Consider the following 23,241-nt stretch of genomic DNA (forward strand, 5'->3'; position numbering starts at 1 on the left):
CATGTACATATCTATGATGATATTTTACTCATCGTTATACATGAAATTTTAATTAATTTAGTTATTACTCTTATTATAATTAATGTATCAAATTCTCAGAAACATACAAATTTATTACACACACGTATATATACTCGAATGTAAATTTTTCACCTACGAATTTTAAACTCCTTGCATTTGTATGACGGATATCGATTCTATATGGATACCTATTTTATATAGAGTGTTTATATATTCATGGAATATACTTTTTGATAGTCGGTTTTTGATCAAAGTAAATGCAAAACTTGCTCTATACGAAAAAATGTCGGTCGAGGCTAATTTATAAGTTATAACTTATTTATAAGTTACGAGTTAGGCGAAGTTTCATCTTACACTGCCGTCTCACTCATAAGAGAAACTGTGTAGAAAGCAGTTGCTTTAAAGAAAGAAAGGGGAGAAAGAAGAGAAGGAAGAAGAAGAAAAAGCGAAGTTCGTTGTTGCTTGATTAGTTTGCCGCCTGATTGGATCGGATCTTTGAAAAGACGATGTTGAAACGCGCGAAAGACGGAAGCCAAAACGATTTATTTGAGCTTATCGAAACGTTAAACACGTTTTTTCCTATTTTTTTCTTTATAGTTGTCTGGATATGCTGGATTTATCGTTTTTGATTCAATCCTCGATGAACAAATTTGGAAGAAGTAGAATTTTCTTTTATTATTGCTTATACGCTTAATATATGTTATTGAATATGATAAATATAATAAATTATAATAAGTCCTCTAAGATATAATCTATGATATTTTTCACATTTCAGTTGTGAGAAAATGTTATGAAAATATATATATATATATTCTTGCAATTCGTGATTTATACATTTTAAAGTATGCAAAATATATATAATAAATAAATAATAAAATATATATAATACGTTAATGATGTTAAGAAGAGACATTTCTAAAACACTTTAGGAATTCGTTATTTATTAATTAAACTTTTTTCATCAACCTTTATCCGAGTTCTTCAATAGTTGTCATCGATAAAGTATTGGAGAGTGTGAAAAGTACGACTTCGTTATAGGATTGAAGTATTATAATTTTCTTGGTGGAGATGTTATATAAGAAACTGAACTGAATGGATCATTTAACTTTGTTTCTTCCATTATTCATCTTGTCTGGGAACTCACAATATACTAAATGCTTTGCTCTAAATGTTGCTTCCTCTTCGAAGAATCTTCATTGAATATCGAAGAAGAAGAAACGATGGAATAATCGTTGCTGCTCATATTTATAATTTTTTTTATTAAATTATCCATTAATGAAGTATTTTTCAGACAGAAATTAAATACATTATGAAATTACAAATTTTGATCATTCTAATTCCTCTTGAAAATTATTCCAATTAAGTTCATTTTAATTATATTTATTGAAAAAAATTGCATGTAAGTTGTATTTGGGCAAAAATTTACAATAATGCAAAAATCTTGTTTTTTGGAAGTGAAACAACAACAAATGACACGTGATATTTGATCGATTCGCATGGAAAAGATTTGCGTGCGAATTCGCAAGAGGTGTTGGATCACACGAGAAGATTGTAAACCAAATCCAAGTGTTCTTTTGTTGACGTAGCGGCTTGTCACAGCTAAATCTTCATATATCGTGTGTTTCATGTTGCAAAGCTCGAAGGGACTTTTATTTCATCGATAACAGAGATGGCTTCCCTGATAAAATATTTTTCCTCGCTCTATCTCTTGTAAAATACTTGGTGAAAATACATTACAATATTGGTCTTGTTCGAGAAAAGATTATGTTAGCCATATTGACGAGCATTTTATTCATTTATTCGAGATTTTTATGTCTGATAATGAAAGCGAATAAAAATTTTCAATTTGCAATATTTCTCTTAAAATGGCTGAATAATCTATAATCTTCTTTTCTATCGTAGTCAATTTATTTTCCATATTATTTAATATTTTGTTTTTTGAAAGTCAATCAAGTTCTGGTTGAATTTAAAAAAAAAATATTAAAAGTTTATCGTAACAAATAATAAAAATAATTTACAATGTTTAATATGTATGACTACGGTGAATGTTTAATGTTATTTTTTTTTTCACGTTGGCCATATATACGTGCCATCTCTATTTATTTCCTTCTATTTATTTCCTATTTTTCAATAAAATTCTTATATTTTTACAATAAAATTAATTGCACATTGCTATTTCAATGTGTATCATTCACCCTTATTAAACAATATTAAGAAACGAATAGATTATTTTTTATTTCTTGGTTGAATATTAAGATAGAGTAGAAAGTCATGTCTCTGTCGTTGGATAATAAAGTGAATTGCATTTTACGTTACTGATATTACTTTTTTTAATCACACGAAAAGTATTTTGCGTTAAATGTGATTACATGTCGAGTAATTATTTCGCATACAATTTTCAATACTTTCAAAAAATTAGATAAAATATTTCTATAATATTTTAATTCACTTTTCAAGAATATTTTGCAGGAAATGAAAAAAACTTGAAAAAACTTTGCAAAGAAATCGTACCGATTATGCAGTGCAATTGGTATAAACATATTTATCGTAACTGCAGTATCAATAATTAGCTGTTGACGAAGTTCTTCGGTTAATGAGGCTGTATTTCGTGATTCAAAGTTCATTAACAATTACGAAATAACAGGCCACGATACAACTAATTTGCTTCTCTGCTTCAACTCGACCTCAGAGACAAAAGTTTCCTCAGACGTGGAAGTTTCGTTTTTCTTCCTAATTTCACTACGAAAATTATTTAATAATTTTTATATAATCGATATTTTATATCTTATTTTTGTCACAAATAAATGCTAATTTTGAAAAGTATAATATTTCAAATATTTATGAATATATCTCGTCATTTACAATTATTTACAATTGTTTCTCCTACTGTAAATTCGAGTATAGTTTAAATTAAAACTAAATTCATTTGTGAAATTAAAATAAAAAGTTTAATTATATTTGAGAAATACAACCTTCTTCTAATTTTTTTCTCTAACATAAGTATAATATATCTTTCTATATGTAATATATAATATCTCGTATATAAAGTGACTTTTCATTAAAACAGCTTTTTCAAAGTTTCGCGAACAGAAAGTGTTTGAATTCGTGTCCAACGCAATTTCACGGTTGGGCGATCAAGCTCCCCCATTACTTTTTATTATTATTTTCTTTGTAACAGTATCACAGCGTAGCGGAAAGCAAGAAACGAGTATATGGGAACTTATTTACGAAAATTTATAACGCAAACAGAGCCCGGAGAGAAAACGCGCTCTAAACACAACAAAAGCATTTCCATTTTCCATGATCTAATATTAAATTTGAATTTCGAACTTGGCAGAATATCGCGTATACAACGACCGTGATGAACTTTAACGATATATACCGAAAGGGTAGAGAGAAGTTCCACGATAAGGGGTTAACGTTCACAAGAACTTGACGTAAACTCTATTCAACGTATCACTGGGTATTATTCCGTGATGCTTAAAGTATAAAGTGTACAATCAAAATATCGAAGCGATTTCAAATTCCAAAACTTTATAACACGGGAAGATTAAAGGATTCTATTTATTTTTATTTATCGTTTTATTATTATTATTTTAAAATAAAATATTTTTTTCACAATTCGAAAAAATTTTAAATATCTTTTAACTATCTTTATCCACGTAGAAAATCTATTAGAGTCTATTAAGTCTAAATCTAAAAGTTTAAATCTCTCCAGAAAAGTTTAATAGTCGTTCTTTTCTACCACGATTTTGCATGATAATTCATTTTGAATGATGAATAAATCCGATTTATTAATTCTATATGAATAATAGTTAATTATTTTATTCATTGTGTGCGAATAAAAGTATAATTCCATATAATTTTGCCCAATAAATATTCAACACGTTCAGTTCGACGCATGTTCTTTGGACTTGTTTATTCGAGCTTTGTCGGTGACACGTGCCCAACGCGACGCAATTATTTTTTTTTTATGATTGGCTGATGTTTTTTGTTAATAACTCGTTAACAAAGTCGAAATGAAAGTTTTTACAAAGGAAAAAATTGCTCGAAATTACTTCAACAATTTTTTAGTTAAGCCATGTTTCTTTATTTTCGAAACACTCTGTATAACTTTAACCGATTAATACACAAGATTTATTTTGAAAATCAATCTAGAAATATACCTTTGTTCCTTTCTTGCCAAAAGAAAAAAAATATTACAAGACTTAATCGATACGAGTTTTATCAATTTTTAAAGAAAAAGAACTATGATAGTTGCAGCTTAGTTCCCTTCAAAGAAAAGGGATTTTATATAATGCAAAAATTCTTATTTGTTCAAACGTTAATTTCTGTCATAAAAAAGTAATTATATTTATGGATAGAAAATAAAAGAAAAAAAAAATCTTGTGACATTCTGGAAACAATATTTACATCGCCACGATGTTTCTTTTTTAATTTTATTGGCATAACATTAACATAAAAAATAAGCTGACATTTTTTCAGCGAAAATATGCACGTTATTATCATAAATATCATTTGCATTACCATAAATCTAGTTAATCCATAGCAATTTTTCTTTGTAACTTAAAAATCTAAAAAGTAAGAACACGAACTTACATCCTTCAAAAAGAAAATAAATAAAGAAATTATTTGGTTATTTCCTCATGAAACAACCAAACTAACGTTCGTTAACTAATATAAATTGGAAGTCCATCTGCTTACTTACATTCTTGCTACGTGACCATTAATAGATTTCGCATCGAGGATAAGGATCGTGCAGCTTAGGATAGGGAGGACAATGGATCAAAGAAAGTTTCGGTAGCATTGGTCATGCCTTCAGAATGCTCCCTATGTTCGATACGACTTTGTCCAATTTAACTTCGTCTTCGTGCTCGAGTATTTCGGGTGAACGTTCCGTTTGTTTCATCCGATTGCCAAGTTGTGAATCGAGCATCTTGCTGTTTGACCGGTGATCGCGTTGCAGTCCGGAAATTAGATTGTTTCTCGAGGCGATGGTGTATTGCACGTCTTGTTTCGCCCATAAACGTCACTGGCAATATTATAAGATGCCAATTTCGATCTGTAAATCTTTTTCCATGAGCGATGACATCTCGAACGTATTACAACCGGGATAGATCAGCGAAGCTACTCTGTTTCTCTGCTGGATTGTATTTCATTCATCGACGATTTACTTATACTTCGTGTTGAATTGGATTGAAACATATCATCGTAGAATGATATTGGTATATTGTTATATTGTTTGAAAAGGTTAAGAAATATTTGTATAGTGATTATACGATGAACAGATGCAAGTATAGAAACTCAGAGAATATTTGCACTAAACTAAGAATTACTGTTGATTAAGAGATTTAGAAATATTATAATATTGTATTTTCATCGTTGATTAGTTTATAATGAACGATATGCATAATGTTATATTATTAAGTTTACAATTTTTTGTTTATTTGATAAAAATATTTTTGGCACATTGTTAAAGTAATTGTTAATTATGTATAGTTAGAATTTATATTATTTTATGTTCGTAAAATCGTTATTTTATGAAGTACTTTTTATCATTTTCTGAAATAATATTTTAATTAATTAAATTATTATAGCTTGTAGAATTATGCAAAGTATTTAGATGAATCGAGAGAAAAAGTGTGGGACAAAAGCTATTGCCAACTCTTTTTAATACACTCAAATTCATTCTAACTTTTATAATTTTGGATAATTCGTGCCAACTCGTTGCAACTTTTGTCACTCGTCATAACTCGTTATGAGTTAACTTATATGAAGGTATTATAGATAATTTTTTAATTTCGCGAGCTTTTATCCAAATCAAATAATAATTTCTTTTTATAAATGTATGCATTAAAAAATATATTGTTTTAAGTTTATAAAATAGAGATTTAAAAAATGATTATATTATTATAATTTATAACGAAATTTGCAAAAATCGTTTGAATAATACTTTGAATTGTTCTATTTCAAGTTTAAAAATTACGGAACGATGATTTTGCAACTTTTTACGACGCAGATTTTATCTCTTCTCATCTAAACATATTAAAGCTCGAAGCTTCAAGATCAATTTACGATTATAATTTCCTCGAAAGCATTATTTTAATAAAATTATTTATCTATGTAGATTTTTTAATCGCTTCATACCAAACCAATTGTCATATTCTTCCTTCCAATTTAGATCATCATTTCTTTAGAAATTTTTATCTCGATTTATAATAATCTAATATCTCCTTTAACTTCGCATTATTTCCATACAATAATCAAAAAATTGTCCTACGTTTCGATTAAATTTAAATTAGAGATATAGAAGCATTTCGTGCACTCTGAAAAAAATTTTAATTTATAGCGAAGCAATGATTGGATATCCAGCGAACGCAAATCTTTCACAGCCAATTTTCATTCTACTCTTTTTTCTCCTCGTAATTCAACACCTCGCGCGCCCTCTCCTCGGCTGGTTTTCGAAACAGCCAGGGAACCCCCGTGCAACGTAACACGAAGCGGTAAATAATGATCGCGACACGACAGCTCGGCTTCCTCGTTATTATTTACGGCCTAGCAGTCTCCCCATATATCGAGGGTAATTAATAATCAGACAATAAACGAACTGCAATAGTCACCTCGAATAGAAAAGTAGCTGTCTCTCTCTCTCTATCTCTTTCGATATTCTTCTTTTCTTGTCTTGTCGCTGGTGCTGCCATTAGGCATTAGTTTTACTTCTCTTTTTCTCTCGTTCCTTCTTCTTTTTTGTTCTTACTATTCATTTTCTTTTTCAATAGGTTCATTGTTGCGAGCACAATTTGTCTCTTCTTGCATTTGTTTATAGTTATCTTTTTATTTTTAATGTTTTGATGATTTAGTTTTTGGGAATTTTTCTATGTTACTTTTATCTCGAGATTAGTTTGTGTTATATTCTATTTTGTTTGCATTGGTCATTTGTATACATTGTTATTTGAAATAATAGTGTTGTTAATAAAATTTGCGAAGAAGGGATATTGAATAGGCATTTAAATGACCACGTAAGGATGATCGCGTTTTTCTCCTTTCCTAAGTAATTCCATTTGGAGGAAATCTCGTGTATCATTCTTTGTGGACGAAATCATTCCTCTGAAGACCCGTATGGTTTGAATAAAATGGTATTTTCCGACATATGATAAAAGACCTTTGCCATGCTGGTAATTTAAAAGAAACAGTCGCGAAAAAGTAATTTCTGAATAAATTTGTACATCATTTTACATTTTGATGAGATCATTTTTAATTTTCCAATCGCGAGGCAAAAATAACGGGAAATAATTGAAAATGAAATTAATGATTCTCAACGATTCTAAATAAAATAAAATATAATCTCGAAAGATAATTTGAATAACAAAATTATTAATTTGAAAAATTAAATCAGTGTTAAACATTTTTATTTTTATTTTATTGTAATATTATAATAATTGTGTTAAATAAAAAGTTTTGCAAATCAAAAGATATTCATTATAAACGAATAATCTGATATCCGATAATGACCAATTTCTCATCTAATTGATATAACTTGATACATTCCCTTTTAAACATATATTCATTCTCGTTATTCTTCTTAAACGAAAATGTTGAATTAAATTAATATAAATATTAATTTCCACATTAAATATTACATTCTGTCCAAAATTACAAAATTTTGGAATAAAAATACTCATTCAACATGACGCTGGTACATACCCAATCCCTATAATATCCAATGGTCATCAATTTCTCGATTTCTAATTTAAAAACACTCGAAATCTCTACATTTTAATATATATCTTTTTAAACATCCACCTATTCTTTGCCACACCACCTCTACGATATTACATACGCACAGTGTCACCCGTTTATCTGTGCCGCAGCATATACTGGAAATATTGCGTCGAATATCGGGTCACCGTTTATCACTTACTATTCCAGTTCGAGCTTGTAAATCCTTTCCTTTTCTTTTTTTTTTTTTTTTGCTTCTACATACCTTGTCTTCGAGCACGAAAGGTTCAAATTGATCGCTTGTCCATGCGTATTTGCGCGCAATCGATTAACGAGTCCCTGTACCGAATCGATACGCCGTGTTTCGTTCCCTTTCGTTGGATAACTTTATTTGGGAAGCGGCGTGTCGAGCTCAATGCGATCTCTCTCTATTTCTTTTTATTTCGAGGATACGTGACGCGCATCCTGTATCACGGCCGTGCGCGCGTACGCGAAACACGAGTTAAGGGAACTTAGAAATAACGCAATATTTCATACGCACTGCACGTACCAAACTCTCTGTGCTCCCTTTCCAACCGTGTTTTCCATTCTTCCACGCATGTACCACGTCTCTGAACACGGGATAATGCGATCACTTCCGGGCTTGTATAAAGATTGTATCGTGGTATTAATGGATTAATGGATTCAGTGATTCTTCAGCGAATGTAATGAGATTCCAGGGATTAAAAATTTCTGATACTTTCGAATATGGGGATGTTTATGTGGATTAACACGTGCAGTGTACCGTTGTCTCGACGAGCTGAAAAAGTTAACAAAAATATTGAATCTCTTTTCTCTTTTGGAACTAGATTAAGCGAATTAATTTCCCATTATTCCCCACAAGAAACTGTTAAATCATCTTTTTGATAATGTAACAGAATTAAAAAATATAAATATGAACGAATATAAGTAAAAGTAGAAAAGGATTATATTTTCAGGATTATATATTTAAAGAATCAATGAATTTTAATTTACTTCACTCACTCGAGACCATTTAATAAATACAACACATTCACAATTTTTCCCTCGCATTAGCCACGCAATTTTACTCGTGATCACGTTACGTCACATTGTAAGGGATCTTTTGGAGGATGAAAAGTCATGAATGAAATCGTGGCAATTTATAACGCCTACCCCGCTATCTTGCCCCGTCCAGCCCGGCGCAAGACCGCCTCGGATATATAAAGTTCACGTGTGGGACGAAAACTTTTCGCATATTTGCCTCGCACACACACACAGACAGTTTTCCAACAGACGCCAGGGACGATCCTCTTTAACCGGAAACGGGGACAAATTGTTCCAGCCCTCCTCCGTTTCCCGGGTTTTCTTGCAGCGTCGTTTACAATGAGGAGGGGGGGGGGGGAGGAGGAGTTACGATCGGGTTACGGGTCGACTGTGACGCGATGATAAAGACGAGGGATTCGATTTTTTTTTTTTTTCTCAGACGCATTCCAGGTCACGGTTGAAAAGCTAATCCGGTGGTGATTTTTCGATAGAATTCGCTCGCGATTAATGGAAACGTGATTCCCTACCTCTTACGCCCGTACGTGGTTTCGTTTAGTTTTAAAGCCTCGTTCGAATGAAATCGGTTTTTACAAGCTGTTTTTATCGAGATAATTGGATAATGGATATCGATTTGAATTTTTCTCTATATATTATTCGGGCGTAAAAAAATAGATTCGGTATATTCAAGAGATGTGTGAAAGTAATTTTAAGTCATGGTTGATTATTCTGTAACTGTACTTCAAATGTATCTTTTTATCGTAAAAGTAAGTTCAAGAAAATTTTTAACAAATTTTTATTACAAATCAAATAATTTAAATTAATGTTTCAATATAAGAACACTTCATGAAACTTTTCTGAAAATAATCTCAAAATAATCAAATCTGAACAAAAAAATTTCAACAATTCTTGAATATTTCATACGCGCATCAAACGTCGATAGATATAAAGATAGAAACGAATTCCTTCCCTGGGATCGTTTTATCCCGGCGAAATAAAAACCGCATAATAAAAACAGGTTCGTTTATGGCCGCCTATTGTGCTCCTCCATTCGGAAACACCGTCACGTCTCGGGGGGAAATTTTCGATAACAATTTCATCGCGTTAAAATCTACGTAGATCGCGTAATAAGGACGTGCGTCGCACCATAAAACGGCGCCACCTCCCCCTGTCTCTTTTCCGTTTTTTTTTTTTTTTTATCGTTAGAACTCGGCTTATTAGATTATTATTCGCGCCTCGAAACTTTCCTACTAAAATATTCGAACGAACTGCTCGTGGTCTATTTTAATTCCCGCCTCGAGGGGAGCGTGGAAGGAGATGTGGATCGAGAAACGTGGAGGAAAGGGGATGTGGAGATAAGGGGATGTGTTTACCGGAAAAGAGGAGGGAGCGTATAAGAAGAGAAATATTCGCATCTTGAAACGCGTATCCGCCTGTTTTTAAAATGTGAACAAACGAGAATTTTATCCGGCATCGTGTCCCTTCCTTTTTATTTCCGCCGTGTTCCGCCGTTTTCATTTATTCCTTATCGTTTTTTGTCGGCGGGTGCGTGAATTATGTACGTTGAGTTATTACAGTCCCGAATTGTTTGATTGTTTTTTAATAGTTTATAATGGAGGATAATTTTAAAACGTTTTGTTAAATTCGTTCGATTAGAAAGATTGATTACGAATATTTTCTATGATATTCATATTTGTTTGTGTGTAGATTTTTGTCTGTCTAATCATAGATGAAAAGTCACGTTTTCTAATAATACGTGATATTCGTTCTTTACGTATTTAGAATACATAAAGAGGCTTGAAAAAGATTTTAAAAAGATTGGTTTTATGGACAATGCAATATTGTATAAGATATCAAAAGAAAAAAGATAAATATCCAAAAATATTAATATCTTGATGGTAAAATCATAAATCTTTTTTCAGGAAGGATAGTAAAATCACAATTTCTATCTTTATTCTATTAAAAAAATATATATTTATATATATTTTTGATATTGAAAGAATTTTGTAAAAAGAAAAATTCTTTAAATTACAAACACGAGTCTTGTTTTATTTTAATTCATTTTCAACTGAAATTGGTTTTTTGTCTGGAACAGCAGAAAAATAGATTTTAAATTTTTTAACATTACAAAATAGGATAAAGTAATAAGGCTAAAATATTTTATATGTATCAAACACAATTTTTGAAATAAAAGTTGTTTAAAAATCATTCTTTAATATTTATTTTTTTATTTTTCTCCTAGACTCGATGAAAATGATTTTTGAATATTTTATGGCACAAGGAAATTCAAGGCAATATAACCTATAAAAATTTCTTACCTAGTATATCGTAAAAGAATATTCACTTTTTATTTTTCCTTTTTCACCCTTAAATACACACCTCCATTGACGAAAACTCAACTCTCTGAATGAATCGTAACAATTTCATCGCTTCAATTTGCGGTTTCTATAAATTGCGCCTCGAGTGCCTTTTCAATTTTATTATTCCTGACTCGCACAGAATAGTTATATCCTCCGGTGAAGATAAAGCTCAGGATAAAAATAAGAAATGTATCTGTTGCGACACGATGGAAATTATCGTTTCCTCAATAAATTTTTGCGCAAAAACTTCTCGTCGTTTACGTATTCCAATCGATCGAGACACGGTTCAAGTCTTTCGTGCAACTTTCAAACGATTTGAGGAGAATCGTATCATTCGAATTTTTGAACTTGATAAGATTTCTTCTACTGTTATAACTCGAAGAAGTTGTGGCAGAGAAAAATTGAAAATTAATTGAAAATAAAAATTGAAAAAAATTGAAAATAAATTTTCAGATTGGAATTTAATAGTTGATAGAAATTTTTTTAAAGATATCTCTTTTGTTGAAAATTATCTTCAATATTGAAAAAGTTAAGTTGGCGTGTTTTTAACACGAATTCGATTCTTTGAAAGAAATAAATTCAATCATTGAACGATTAATTGCGAATGTAAGCTTATCGAAGCGTTATCTCGAATAAAATAATTTAAGAAATTGACCCAGATAAGGTAAGCTTCTCCTATGGAGTTACTTAAAGGGATTGTCTAATCAGCCTTCCTGTCTGCTCATGCAATGGCTCGCAATCGATTTTACGAAGCATAGAACTCGTAGAAGAGATCGACGTGCACGCGATCGTCTCGAAAACTAGTTTGATCTTCGCTTGCCTGCGTCTGCGTCTACTTGTTCCCCAACTGGAATCATTCAAACGTCAACTGGTTAAACTCGATCTATTTCGTACGATATATTGCGCTAATAGTAACACCTTGAGCTTGAAGTGTTGAACATAATTGAATCGAAAGATACTGTAGATATATTAAGAAAAAATTGATAATTAATATCATCGTCACAATCAATGGACAATTACCAACCAATCAACGATCACTTTATACCTGATGCGAAATAAACACAGTAATAGCAAACGATTAAATGTAAATCCATTATTTTAACCTAGAATTAATAAAAAAATAAATTAATCCGACTGAAATATTTATATATATTTCCCTATTAAAATTACACTTTTAAATTGACGTTACGTACGAACAAATATATTAAAATCCACAACACTAGCATTTTTCTTAACTCGTGGCGAGCGAAAAGCAAGTTCTGCAAACTCACCCTTTATTCAAAATTTTGTGACGCCAATTCCTATCTCAAATTATCTCATTTCATCCTGAGCGAACAGGCATGGCCAATAATGGCGGATCAGAGAGAAAAATATAGATCGTCAGAGAGAAATCTGATTTGTTCGTGGGCCAGTGACGGATAAATAGAATTGCCGTGGGATCAACAAGGATCGATGGAGCGACGTCCAATCTGTCGATGACTCCACTCTCTCTTTTTCTCTCTCTGCATTCTCTCAGACGCAGGTGACGGGACTGAAGCATGGTTTGTGCGCCCGTCTGCTGTCTTTTTGAAACTTCAATCTCCGGTTACCTGGGATCTGATAGTGGAACTTGTTCTTAGAAGGAGCCAGTTTGTCCAGACGAAAGTGGACGTTTCCGATGGAAAAGGGGTAATCCCTTCTCGAGTGCGATTCGAGATTCGGCACGATGTATTTCTGTGACCTCTTCGAAGAATTGGTTTTATTCAGAACCATGGAGACAATTTCGAAACGTGAAACATTATTCGCGCGACTTTAAGAGAAGAGTTTTTAAAAAGAGAGTGTGTTCAGAATTTTGAAACTAATGAATATTTCTTTCCTTGCTTTGTAACTTGTCTTTAGATCCTTTTACAAAGCTAAAATATTGATATATTGGATACAAATGAAGAATTTTATGGAAATTAATTAATAAGTATCACTTACCTTTATAATATTACTTTCTGGTTATCCATCTGGTTACATGAGAAAAAATATATTCATGATGACATTTTGTGAAGAAGAAATTAACATTGTATCTAAAAGGGGAATAAAATTTAGCGATAAAATATAAAATGTAATAATTTTTTAACAAAGTTGTTTAGAAAATTTTTTTTTCTTTAAACTGCGAATATATAAATGAAAGGAACAACGTCTTGTAAAACGCATATCGTATATTTCATAATTTTGCCGTCGGAGAAAACTTTGAATTTTACGTCGATTTTATCGAGTATTACTGCGCGATCTGTCTCGATACTCGATTGCTCTTCGAGCTATTTGATCTATGGAGCGGATAGATCATCGAATCCCGGAAAAAAAAAAAAATAAATAAATGACTTTATGTAAAACGCGTTAGCTGCCATCGCTTTAAAAATTTCTCTTCATTATCACTTAATTGATGAGCTTGGGATCAGGTTGGCAGTTATGTTTCTCTTTTTTTTTTTTTTTTCACATCCCACTGTGCCCATTAAGTCGCTTTACAAATTACCCGATCCTTAATTCGTAACACAATTTTCCATCCATTTTCCAATAATCTTTCCTCAATAATTTCCAAAGAATATTTCATTCTTCGAATGAACAACATCATTTCAATTTGTATTCGTCCGTTAAAATGAAAGTTGTCGAAGAAACATTTGAAATTCCGTCTGAGAATTTTTACATTTTTCGTAGTTTCAAGATGGCTCAATTTATCAAATATTTTTTCATTCGTGTCACTTTCATTTTTCAGGACTCGCGCGCTTATCCCATACAATTTCTCAACAATAAAAAGAAATAACAAATTTCTCGTTAATTAGTAAAGTATACATACATATGTACAAACGTGGCGCTAGTGTCGCTGTTACGAATTAAGCACACCCGTACGTACTCGCTTCAACGAATCATGCATACGCAACTTGTTTTTTTTTTTTCTTTTTTCTTTTTATCACTTGTTCAACATTCTTCGAAATAAATCAGAGTGATTTACTCGCGAATATAACGTTCACAACGCGATTAATTCGCCATCGATCGCGCCCTTCTCGACGATACCGCTTCGCCTAGGCCATCGACTTTGCGCACTCTTGATGACTTCCGGTTTCTTTCACTCGCTCTTTAATCTGGCTCTTTAAAAAATTAGATAATACTGATAATTCGAGCCTCGCTCAAGTGGTCCGTATCTAGGCAAATATATCTCACAATCGACAATCTTATTTCTTTTCCCCCGAGGATAGTTCAACATTAACCTGGAAATAATTATATTGAGGTATATCAATTTTATTAAAAATAAAGAAGATTAAAAAAGGAAGAGTTAATTCTATCCTTGTTCGCGTCATATAGAAGTTCATATGAATTTTATTTTATTGAACGATCGATTTATTAAATTCCGTCCAAATAATTTAATTCAACAAAAGAGGATCTAACAATTAAACGAATTTGAACAATCCTCGAATCGTTCAGTTTCTGAAACAAATAAGACGCTCGATCATCGATATATATATAACTTTATCGCGGCTGTATTTTTTTTTCTTTTTTTTCAACGAACACACGTCAAGATAGGATCGTTCAGAAGGATCATCGTGCCCCATAAAACTTGCTTCTCAAGAAGGATCTGGAGCGGCAGTGAATAAGGAAATACAGGGACGTCGAGATGGTTTCCGGGCATAATCGAACTTCACCGACACGCGTCCTACAGGAAATCGGTGGCGCATGGCTCGTACTTCCTTTGTCGACGTCCCTGCACCCGACACTTATTTGGAACGCTTCGACGATTGTGGAACGCGTTTATGGAAATTCGATCGAGGACCGACTTTTCGCGGAAGTTTCTTTTTTTTTTTTTTCCTTTGCATCGATTTTTGTGCCGGGGACAAAATCTCTGAAAAATTTGGGAGAAATGTTTTAATTTCAGGGAGGAAGGAATTTTTAGTTACACATTGTGCTTCGATTTTTTGTTTCCTTGCACGATAAAATGATTCTGATTACCGAGAGGTTTCTTCTTTTTTATCGATGATTCCTTTTAGTATTGGTTCTCGATAAGACTTAACACGAAAGAAATGATTGGAACATGGAATATTTTGACTTTTGACATATAAAATTACAGAATAGTTGAAATAGGGGAAATAAGGAATTCTATGATAATCCATGTTCCTATCATTTTCTCCGTACAAAATGAAAGAGAAATAAATATAAAAGTATGGAATGATTGATTATTCTGAAATGAAACTTAACACGTTTACTATCCATTCGTATGAAAGATATTAAGATAATTTTAATTCGTATTTAATTCTAAGATTTTAACGTAAAAAGAAAAAATATTTTTCTTGTACAATACAAATATAGACGGTGAATGTGTTAAGTTTTTTTTTTTCTCTTCTATACCTGGTTTTAATTACTTGGTAATTCAGTCTATCCGAGCGTTGAACAAGAAGATATGTCAAAATCGTAAATATATTTCTATATTTTCGTACGCATTCATTATCATAAACTTGATTATGTATTCGATGATTTCAAGATTTATCATACATCAGGATCAATGTAGAATGAATGAGAATGATATTTTCAATTATACGAATTAACTTAGTAAAAGATATGCACCTGACATCCACGTTAGATTGCGAGACACCTAAAATGGATATGAAATGTATACACATTTGGATTAGTACGACTAACTTATCGAATTAATTTACCCTTAACCCTTATATCAATAATATTGACCGAATTGTCGACATCATTCGACTTGTAAAATTTCAAAAAAATCCTCTAAAGATCTAATAATCTAAGAATATAAATCGATATACAAATACATCGAGTAATAATTAAAATTAAATTTGAAAATATTTTAGAATTTTGTGCAAATACGAAGAAGAAAGTATCCAAATATCTTCCCCTCCGTCATAAAAGCAACAAAAGATACTCGAAATATCGACATAAGGGTTAATTCCACCCTATAGAAACAAAACTCCAAACTACCCCGAAAACCGAAATACAAAGGCACAAGGCGAATCTTAACCTCTCTTAAACTTCCTTGTCCTCGAATCCAACCAATCACCGACAAATTCCTCCTCCCAGGATGATTCATCAGCTTCCGATTAACCATCAGTGGCCCACTAGCTGGAAGGACAAAAAACGCGAAGTCGAAGCGCTCTGACAACTTGACAGATGGAATCAAGGATGCGAGCGACGCAGAAAGACAATGGCGGACCAATGCTGCCAACCTTTCCCCACGCCTCAAGCCCATTCTCCTCTCGCAGAGTTTTCAAGTTTTTTTTTTGCATTCACCGCCCTCCTCTCCTTCGTTCACGTTTCTTCCTTGCTCGTTTCTTCTTCACGTGTGGCTACGTCCATTCTCTCAACGATAATATAAAAGTTCTGTGTATTGTGGTGCAGCGAGGAAGCGACGAAACTGGTCGATCCTTCATCTCAGCACCTGTTGTATCCGACCGAGAAAGACGCACAAGAGGAGCAGCAACGAACCGCTACTGGCGACCTCCGCGGATCCGTGATGCAGCTCGGCTAAGCTTTCTCCTGAAACACCGGTACGTACACTCAAACACCGCCAACTTTCGTCCACACTGTTCTGGGCTAATTATTAATTCCTGTCGAAGCGTTCTTTAAGTTTGTTAATGGCGGGTAATATCTCGAGCTAGCAATAATTTATGATTTGAAAAAAAAATTAATCGTTGAATTTCTTAACTTTTCTTTTTGACTTTTTCGAACTGTGTCATTCTGGATGATCTGAATCAACATTGAGTTTAAGTTTTTAAGTTAAGATTAAAATTATTGTAATCAAATAGAAGAATAACAAATACTTATACAGATATTATGAGAACTATTTGTAGTACAATCCGAGCTTTTTACTACTTTGAAAGGGTACAAGAGTACACTCTTTCTCTTCCTCTCTCTCTCTCTCGCACAGTTTGCATTTTAGCACACAAGTGAGGAACGATAGAACGAATGGAGTGTTCGTTTTCACGTTTAATAGAACTGTCGAGATTTCGTGGTATTTGCTATTTTAAATTTCGATACAATACCAGTTCTTTTGTAAAAAGTAATAGCTCTGTGGATAATAGAGCTAAAAGTAAATTTAACACGCGCCATTATTATTCTAAATTAAGGGGGTCTAGAGTTAGAATTCAGTATCAAGAGTTGTTAAAACTTTTACGAAACACTATCATTTTTCAATTTATTAATACGAAAGTGCTGCATCTCGAAATATATTTCATTTTACTTGATAAAGCATATATTTTTGTACATTTTATTTATTCTATTTTTTTATAACCTACATTTGAATCTCTTGTAAATATCATGCCATGCAGATAGAATGAATAATATACATTTCAATTTTCGTTATTTTTTAACGAAATTTACGTGTAATAATTTCGAAGATTTGACAAAAAAAAAATTGGTATAGCTCTCAGAGCAAAGTTTCCAATTTAGTTGCAGAATTTAAACTTTACATCTACGTTGCAAAAATCGATGATGATAATTTCTGATATATCTTATCAGTCCTTCTCTGTGCAATGCATTTAAATTTGTTGTAATTTAACAACGCCATTAGTGGAAACGATACTTGCTTCACTTCTTTCGTCACGCACACCTATAATTAAGCGTAATATGCATAAATATTACACGATATTTAGTTGCCCACGTGACTTTCATTTTGACATCGTTATAAAGATGGTCGTGTAATTTTTCGTGCTCCTTTCGCATTATGAGAGAGTTTCAGGTTTCATCGAATATAAATCTACTACTTTACTAACTTTTATAAAATTTATTTCACATTCCTTCGTCAAATAAAACTTTTTTCATCTTCGAAGAAAATTATCTTCTTAATAAAAGATAAGATACCTGTTGACTTTTTTAAATTCTAACAATTACAGATATTACGTGTAAAATATAAATGAAAGAAGATTAAATATCCTGATAATAAAACAAGATAAACAGATTATTAGATCAGATTGAAATTCCAATAATTACAATAAAATAATAAGATGTCCAAATCGAAAAAAATGTATTCAATTTATCTATAAGTCATCATTCTTTTAAAATTTTCTCGAGACAATCTAAACTCCAAATTATTCCAATAGTTTCTGCAATAAATTTATCGGCAACGAAACGTTAAAAATTCGGGATAAATCGTTGGAAAATTGCTTGTACTCACCGTTCAACACATGCACATGAACGGTGGCAGGTTGATCGGGCATGGTGGTTAGATGGCACGTGTAGTTTCCGCTGTCAGCTGGTCCCACCCTCGCTATGCTGAGAGTCGAATTGGCCCCCTCTTCCATTAGGTCCGTTTTCACGCTGGAACATAGGTGTTGAAATTTCAATTTCCAATCTCTGACAGGCATTTTTTCATCGGGCGAAAATACTCGGCCCAATTTTTCAGGGATCGTAGACTTTTATTCGACTGCATTCTCGCAGTCATCGACCACTCTTTCTCGTTTTATCGCGCGTTCAACTCTCGATTTTGGCACGGATGACATTCTGGGTAAAACAAACGACGAGTTTCTCTTTTATTTCCTTGCCTAAAGATTAGATTCGATTGGTTTAAAAAAAAAAAAAAAAGTGAATACGAATCTTTCGATATTAAAATTTTATGGAAGAGTTTCTAATCGCTCTTCAATTCGTTTCTTTTTTGTTTGTTAATTATCATCAGGATTGTTGAGATTTTTGGCTTTTTCCAAGATTATTACTTTTCTTTCAAATTTGGAAATATGATAAAATTTTGTTTTTCTTTCCCCCCTCATAAAATCGTGAATTGAATCGTGAAACGTAGATAGATGAAGTGATTTAAAATATATGAAAATATTATGATACGAGTGATTATATAGCACGTGATATATTTAATGCTGAAATCGAAGTAAAATTAGATATTGATATGCATTAGGAAAATATGAATGTAATCAACTTCTATTTGGAAAGTATTATCATATAGAATTTTGATCGTTCTGGGAATATGGGATACGTGATAATAGTTACCAATTTATTCCCGAATAGTCTCGGGGAAAATTAAAAAAATTCATATACATATAAAATCAATTCGCGCAGATGTTCCCTTCATCGATCAATTCTATCGATGTATGAAAAAAAAAAAAAAAAAAAACATTTTAAATGTAACAGTATGAAATAAACGAATTTATTAATTCGTAAATTTGAATAAAAATTCCATTTTACGTATTAAAAAACAAAAAAAAAAGTTTCATGAATAAATAAAAATTGGTGGATTCATTAATAATAATCCATTTATACACTGCATTATTAATGGATTAAAATGCGAAAAAAAAAAAAAGAACTGTGTAATCTCGATTTAAATAATTTATAAAAGCAAGTAGAACATCTACAAGTGGTATTACTCCGTAATGGATCTGCCACTTGCTCTATCCGACAAGGAACACAGTGTTATTTTCCTACAGGCACGAACAGAACGACATTGCAAAAGAATTTCTTATGATGATAGGGCGGCTGTAAAGCAATAAATCATTAGGTTTGATCGTTTCAAGATTACGTACGATGCTTACGAAAGTGCGCGTGTAAAGCAATTATTCCATGGCAATAAATATTAGGCTATCGTTTTCATCTTGGCGTGCAGGTATGATTATTGCTTTACTAGGGGCAGTTTTGTTTTATACTTATTATCAATATTCGCGTGAGAATATTTCATTGGTAATTGGACGGTGATGTATGTAATTTAATGTATATTGGAACAATTTTTTTGATTATTATTGTGATTATATTACAAATTGTGAAATTAATTTATTTCTGTTCGAAAAGTAATTATCATTTAACAATTTATACGTCATAAAGTTGTGCAATAAACTGTGCAGGCTGATCAGTTTATGGCGCGGCATCATAAAAAATTTAATAGTCGTTTGAAAGAAAACGTATCAAAAGATCTCTTTTAAATGTTCATTCGATTAACATTACCGTTTGCCTTTCACCGTTGTGTTTCTACGAATTTCTAGTAAAAAAGATAATAAAAATTTTATTTCCCTTTTTATTCAACGCGTCGATTAAAATTTTATCATAATACAATTTTTTTTTAATTTGGTATATATTAATTTAATAAAAAATCTGTTTACATAAGAATCAGGCTTTTAAAGCAGTAGCATCATAAGTTCTATTGTTGCATAAAAATCGAGTTTTTAAAATATTCTGTTGAACGAGAATCAAATTTTCAAAATATCACTTTATATAGAATCGTATTATGTATCGTATTACATAAAAATCGAACTCTCAAGATATCTTATTTTACTATAATGGAGTATCTAGATTACATGGAATACGATTTACATAAAATATTGTATGAAAATTGAACTCTGAAAATAGAGATTTTTTTTTAAAATGTCATGTAAAATATACTATAAAAATCAAGGTTCAAAATTTGTGCTCTTAAAACATTTCATTTTACATGACGATATCTAATTGTCTGATAACTTGAATGAATAACAAATAAATTAAAAATATAGAACAATCTTTCTTATCTTATTTCTATAAAAAAAAGTCGATATCATTCATAAAGAATGCATTTGCATTACCAGATTCACAAAACAAAAAAAAAAAAAAAAAAAATAAAGTTTTTTTCTTACAATTCAACACCAATGCTGCACTCTTCGTACAAAATTGAAATTCTCCTCGTATTCACATTTTTCACCCTCCTTTTAAACTTATCCAAGATTATTAATGACAAATGTAAAAGTACAATACCCCCCCCCCTTTTTTTTTAATTCAATTGTTTAAACCCAATGATAAACGCCTTCTATTTCTTTCTTTTTTTTTTCTTTTTTTTGCACACGAAACACAGAAGGTGGCCTTTAATTGAAAAACTTTTCACAGGCTGCAATTTGTCCGTTGTTCGTTATCTCCGCCCGAGCACGATTGCTCGTTGATCCATGGCGTTAAGCAACCCCCGATCCTCTCGCCTGGTTTCTTTCAGTTTCGCGTTAATATACCGCCACCTCGAATACTTTCCCCCATTATTCTTCCTCTTCATTCTCCCTTTCGTTCGATTGTCCAACATTTTTCCACGAAATTGCATTAAACGGGATTAACGCTTCCACGGTGGTGTAAATTTGTCACGAGTCTGTAATTTTAAACGGGATGAAAAATGGCCCCCGCGAATATATATAATAAACGGGGATTGAATCGCGCCCCTATTAACGCGTACGAATGATTTAATCGCATCGGCTATTGTTTTAAACTATAACTCGGTTACACAGAGTTTTTTATTTTAATGAAAGTTAATGGGGAGATTGTGTTTTCGTTCGAACGTAAATATACTTTTAAGAATATGAACAATATTGTTGATAATAATCTGAAAATAATAAATTTGAGTTATTTTAAGAAATTTTTGGTATGGATAACAATATTTCGAATTCAGTCAACAATTATATCAAGAATTGAGTATTATACTTAAATAAGTAATTGATCTTTATTAAATCTAAACAATTTCTTGAATATTTGTATTCCTATATCCGATAATATTTTGATATAATTATTTGTCGAAGAGTTTGATTTTGAATTTTTATTTCAAATAATTGAGCGAGAAATCGAACGAGAAATCTTCAATTTTCTCGCTTCTTTCAGAAAGAGCAACGCATTTAAAATTTTGTCAGAATTTTTTACTCTCAATTGATAATGTTACTTTTTACTCTCTCGAAGAGAAGTTTAGAGATAGAGATGAACGAGGGCCGTTTGTTATCTTTTCCTCTCTCTCAAAAATCAATAGTTGTTATACGATATTGCTCGTGAAATAGCTGGAACAAATGAGAGCGGATTTTCACGTGAGCTGTTTACGATGCGTTTGATCCACTTTTAAAACTGTATGATTTAAAATCAATGCGAATTAACGACAGCGATTTCTAAACGTTTGGAAAATCCAATCAACGTGGCTGTAATCACGTTTAGCATTTAATTCGCGTGAAATGATTTTGTTAGTAATTAAAGTCTTAATTAACGAGACAAGTGTGTTTTATTACCTGATGCAATCGCTACACCGAGCATTGTGAATTATAATCTTGCTTGGATAAATAAAAATTGTTGCTAACAATTTTAAATGAATTATCATCTCGCGGGTGAATAATCGATAAAAATATTTGCTCGAAATATTTCGTACGATAGAGAAGTTTAAGTGTGTTAAATATATGGAGTATTATTATCGGATTGATTAAGGCAAATATTTAATTTCAATTTGTAGCGATGATTTTCTCTCCAATTCTAGCTCTTATGTATGTAATATGTGCGATATCCACTCCAGTTGGCATACGTAGTTTCGAAACTACGTTTAGAATTTCATAGGGTTAACGATATTCGACAAATATTGTAGTTTGTTTTGTCGAAATCTCGTTAGTATCTCGAGTATTGTATCGTGGGAAACTGCAAATTGAAACTTACTAATAATACCTTATATCATCACATCTCGTGATAAACAATCACGAGAGTCTATAAAGAGAACAAGAAAATATTTCGTCGTATAAAAAAGAAGAAAAAAATAACGAAAAGAAGAATTATTTTTAATATATGAATTACACGCGTTCGTTCAATGTATAAATTACTATGTTAATAAAACTCGTAAAAAGATACATTTATCGTTAAATGCAGCGTGAAGTTCACGAGTTTTTTCCCTGGATGTATTATGCTGCGTATAATGTCTATTTTGATATATTAGCTTTTCCAACCAACGTATCAGCGTTGCCGGAAGGAATGAAACATTAATTAACATTGTCGTAAATAATACGAAATTCCAGCCTATGAATATTTAAGTATGCTGATGAATTAAGATCGAGTATTATTGTAAAATGTAGCATGAACCTCTTTTAACTTGAATTTTCCTCGTATCTTAGCTACGAAAAAAAGATATACGCTTCGAATTTATAATTTCACGATTCTCGTTTTTATTGATTTCTTTCATTTCAATAAAACAGTCTACCTTTCCTTACCTACCAACCAATTAAAAATAAAACCTTATTTATTTATCTTTCCTAAATCATCTTATATACAATAATAATAATATCTTTGATCTTCTAAATTTAAAGATAAATCAAATATAACTTATCGATCGAGAAGAAGAATCTACATTCTTAAAATCCACTTTGTTCAACCTCCGTCACATCGA

At 31.6% G+C, this 23,241-nt stretch overlaps 1 protein-coding gene across 1 annotated transcript in view; it reads right to left on the minus strand.

Moving 5' to 3' along the window:
• Nucleotides 1–13,309: 13,309 nt before the first annotated feature.
• The window catches only part of LOC100868763 (zwei Ig domain protein zig-8), a 245,085-nt gene continuing 235,153 nt past the window's right edge, over nt 13,310–23,241 (minus strand). Inside the window, exons 8-9 of the mRNA XM_086912816.1 lie at nt 18,289–18,431; nt 13,310–16,652 (exon numbers count right to left, since the gene is read on the minus strand). Of these exons, the coding sequence (XP_086768942.1) occupies nt 16,543–16,652; nt 18,289–18,431 (253 nt within the window). The 3' untranslated portion in view covers nt 13,310–16,542. The remainder of the gene's footprint in view (nt 16,653–18,288; nt 18,432–23,241) is intronic.

The sequence above is a fragment of the Apis florea genome, unplaced genomic scaffold (genome assembly GCF_048593485.1).
Source record: "Apis florea isolate Af1SG1 unplaced genomic scaffold, ASM4859348v1 contig_3493_pilon, whole genome shotgun sequence".
In the NCBI taxonomy this organism is placed as follows: domain Eukaryota; kingdom Metazoa; phylum Arthropoda; class Insecta; order Hymenoptera; family Apidae; genus Apis; species Apis florea.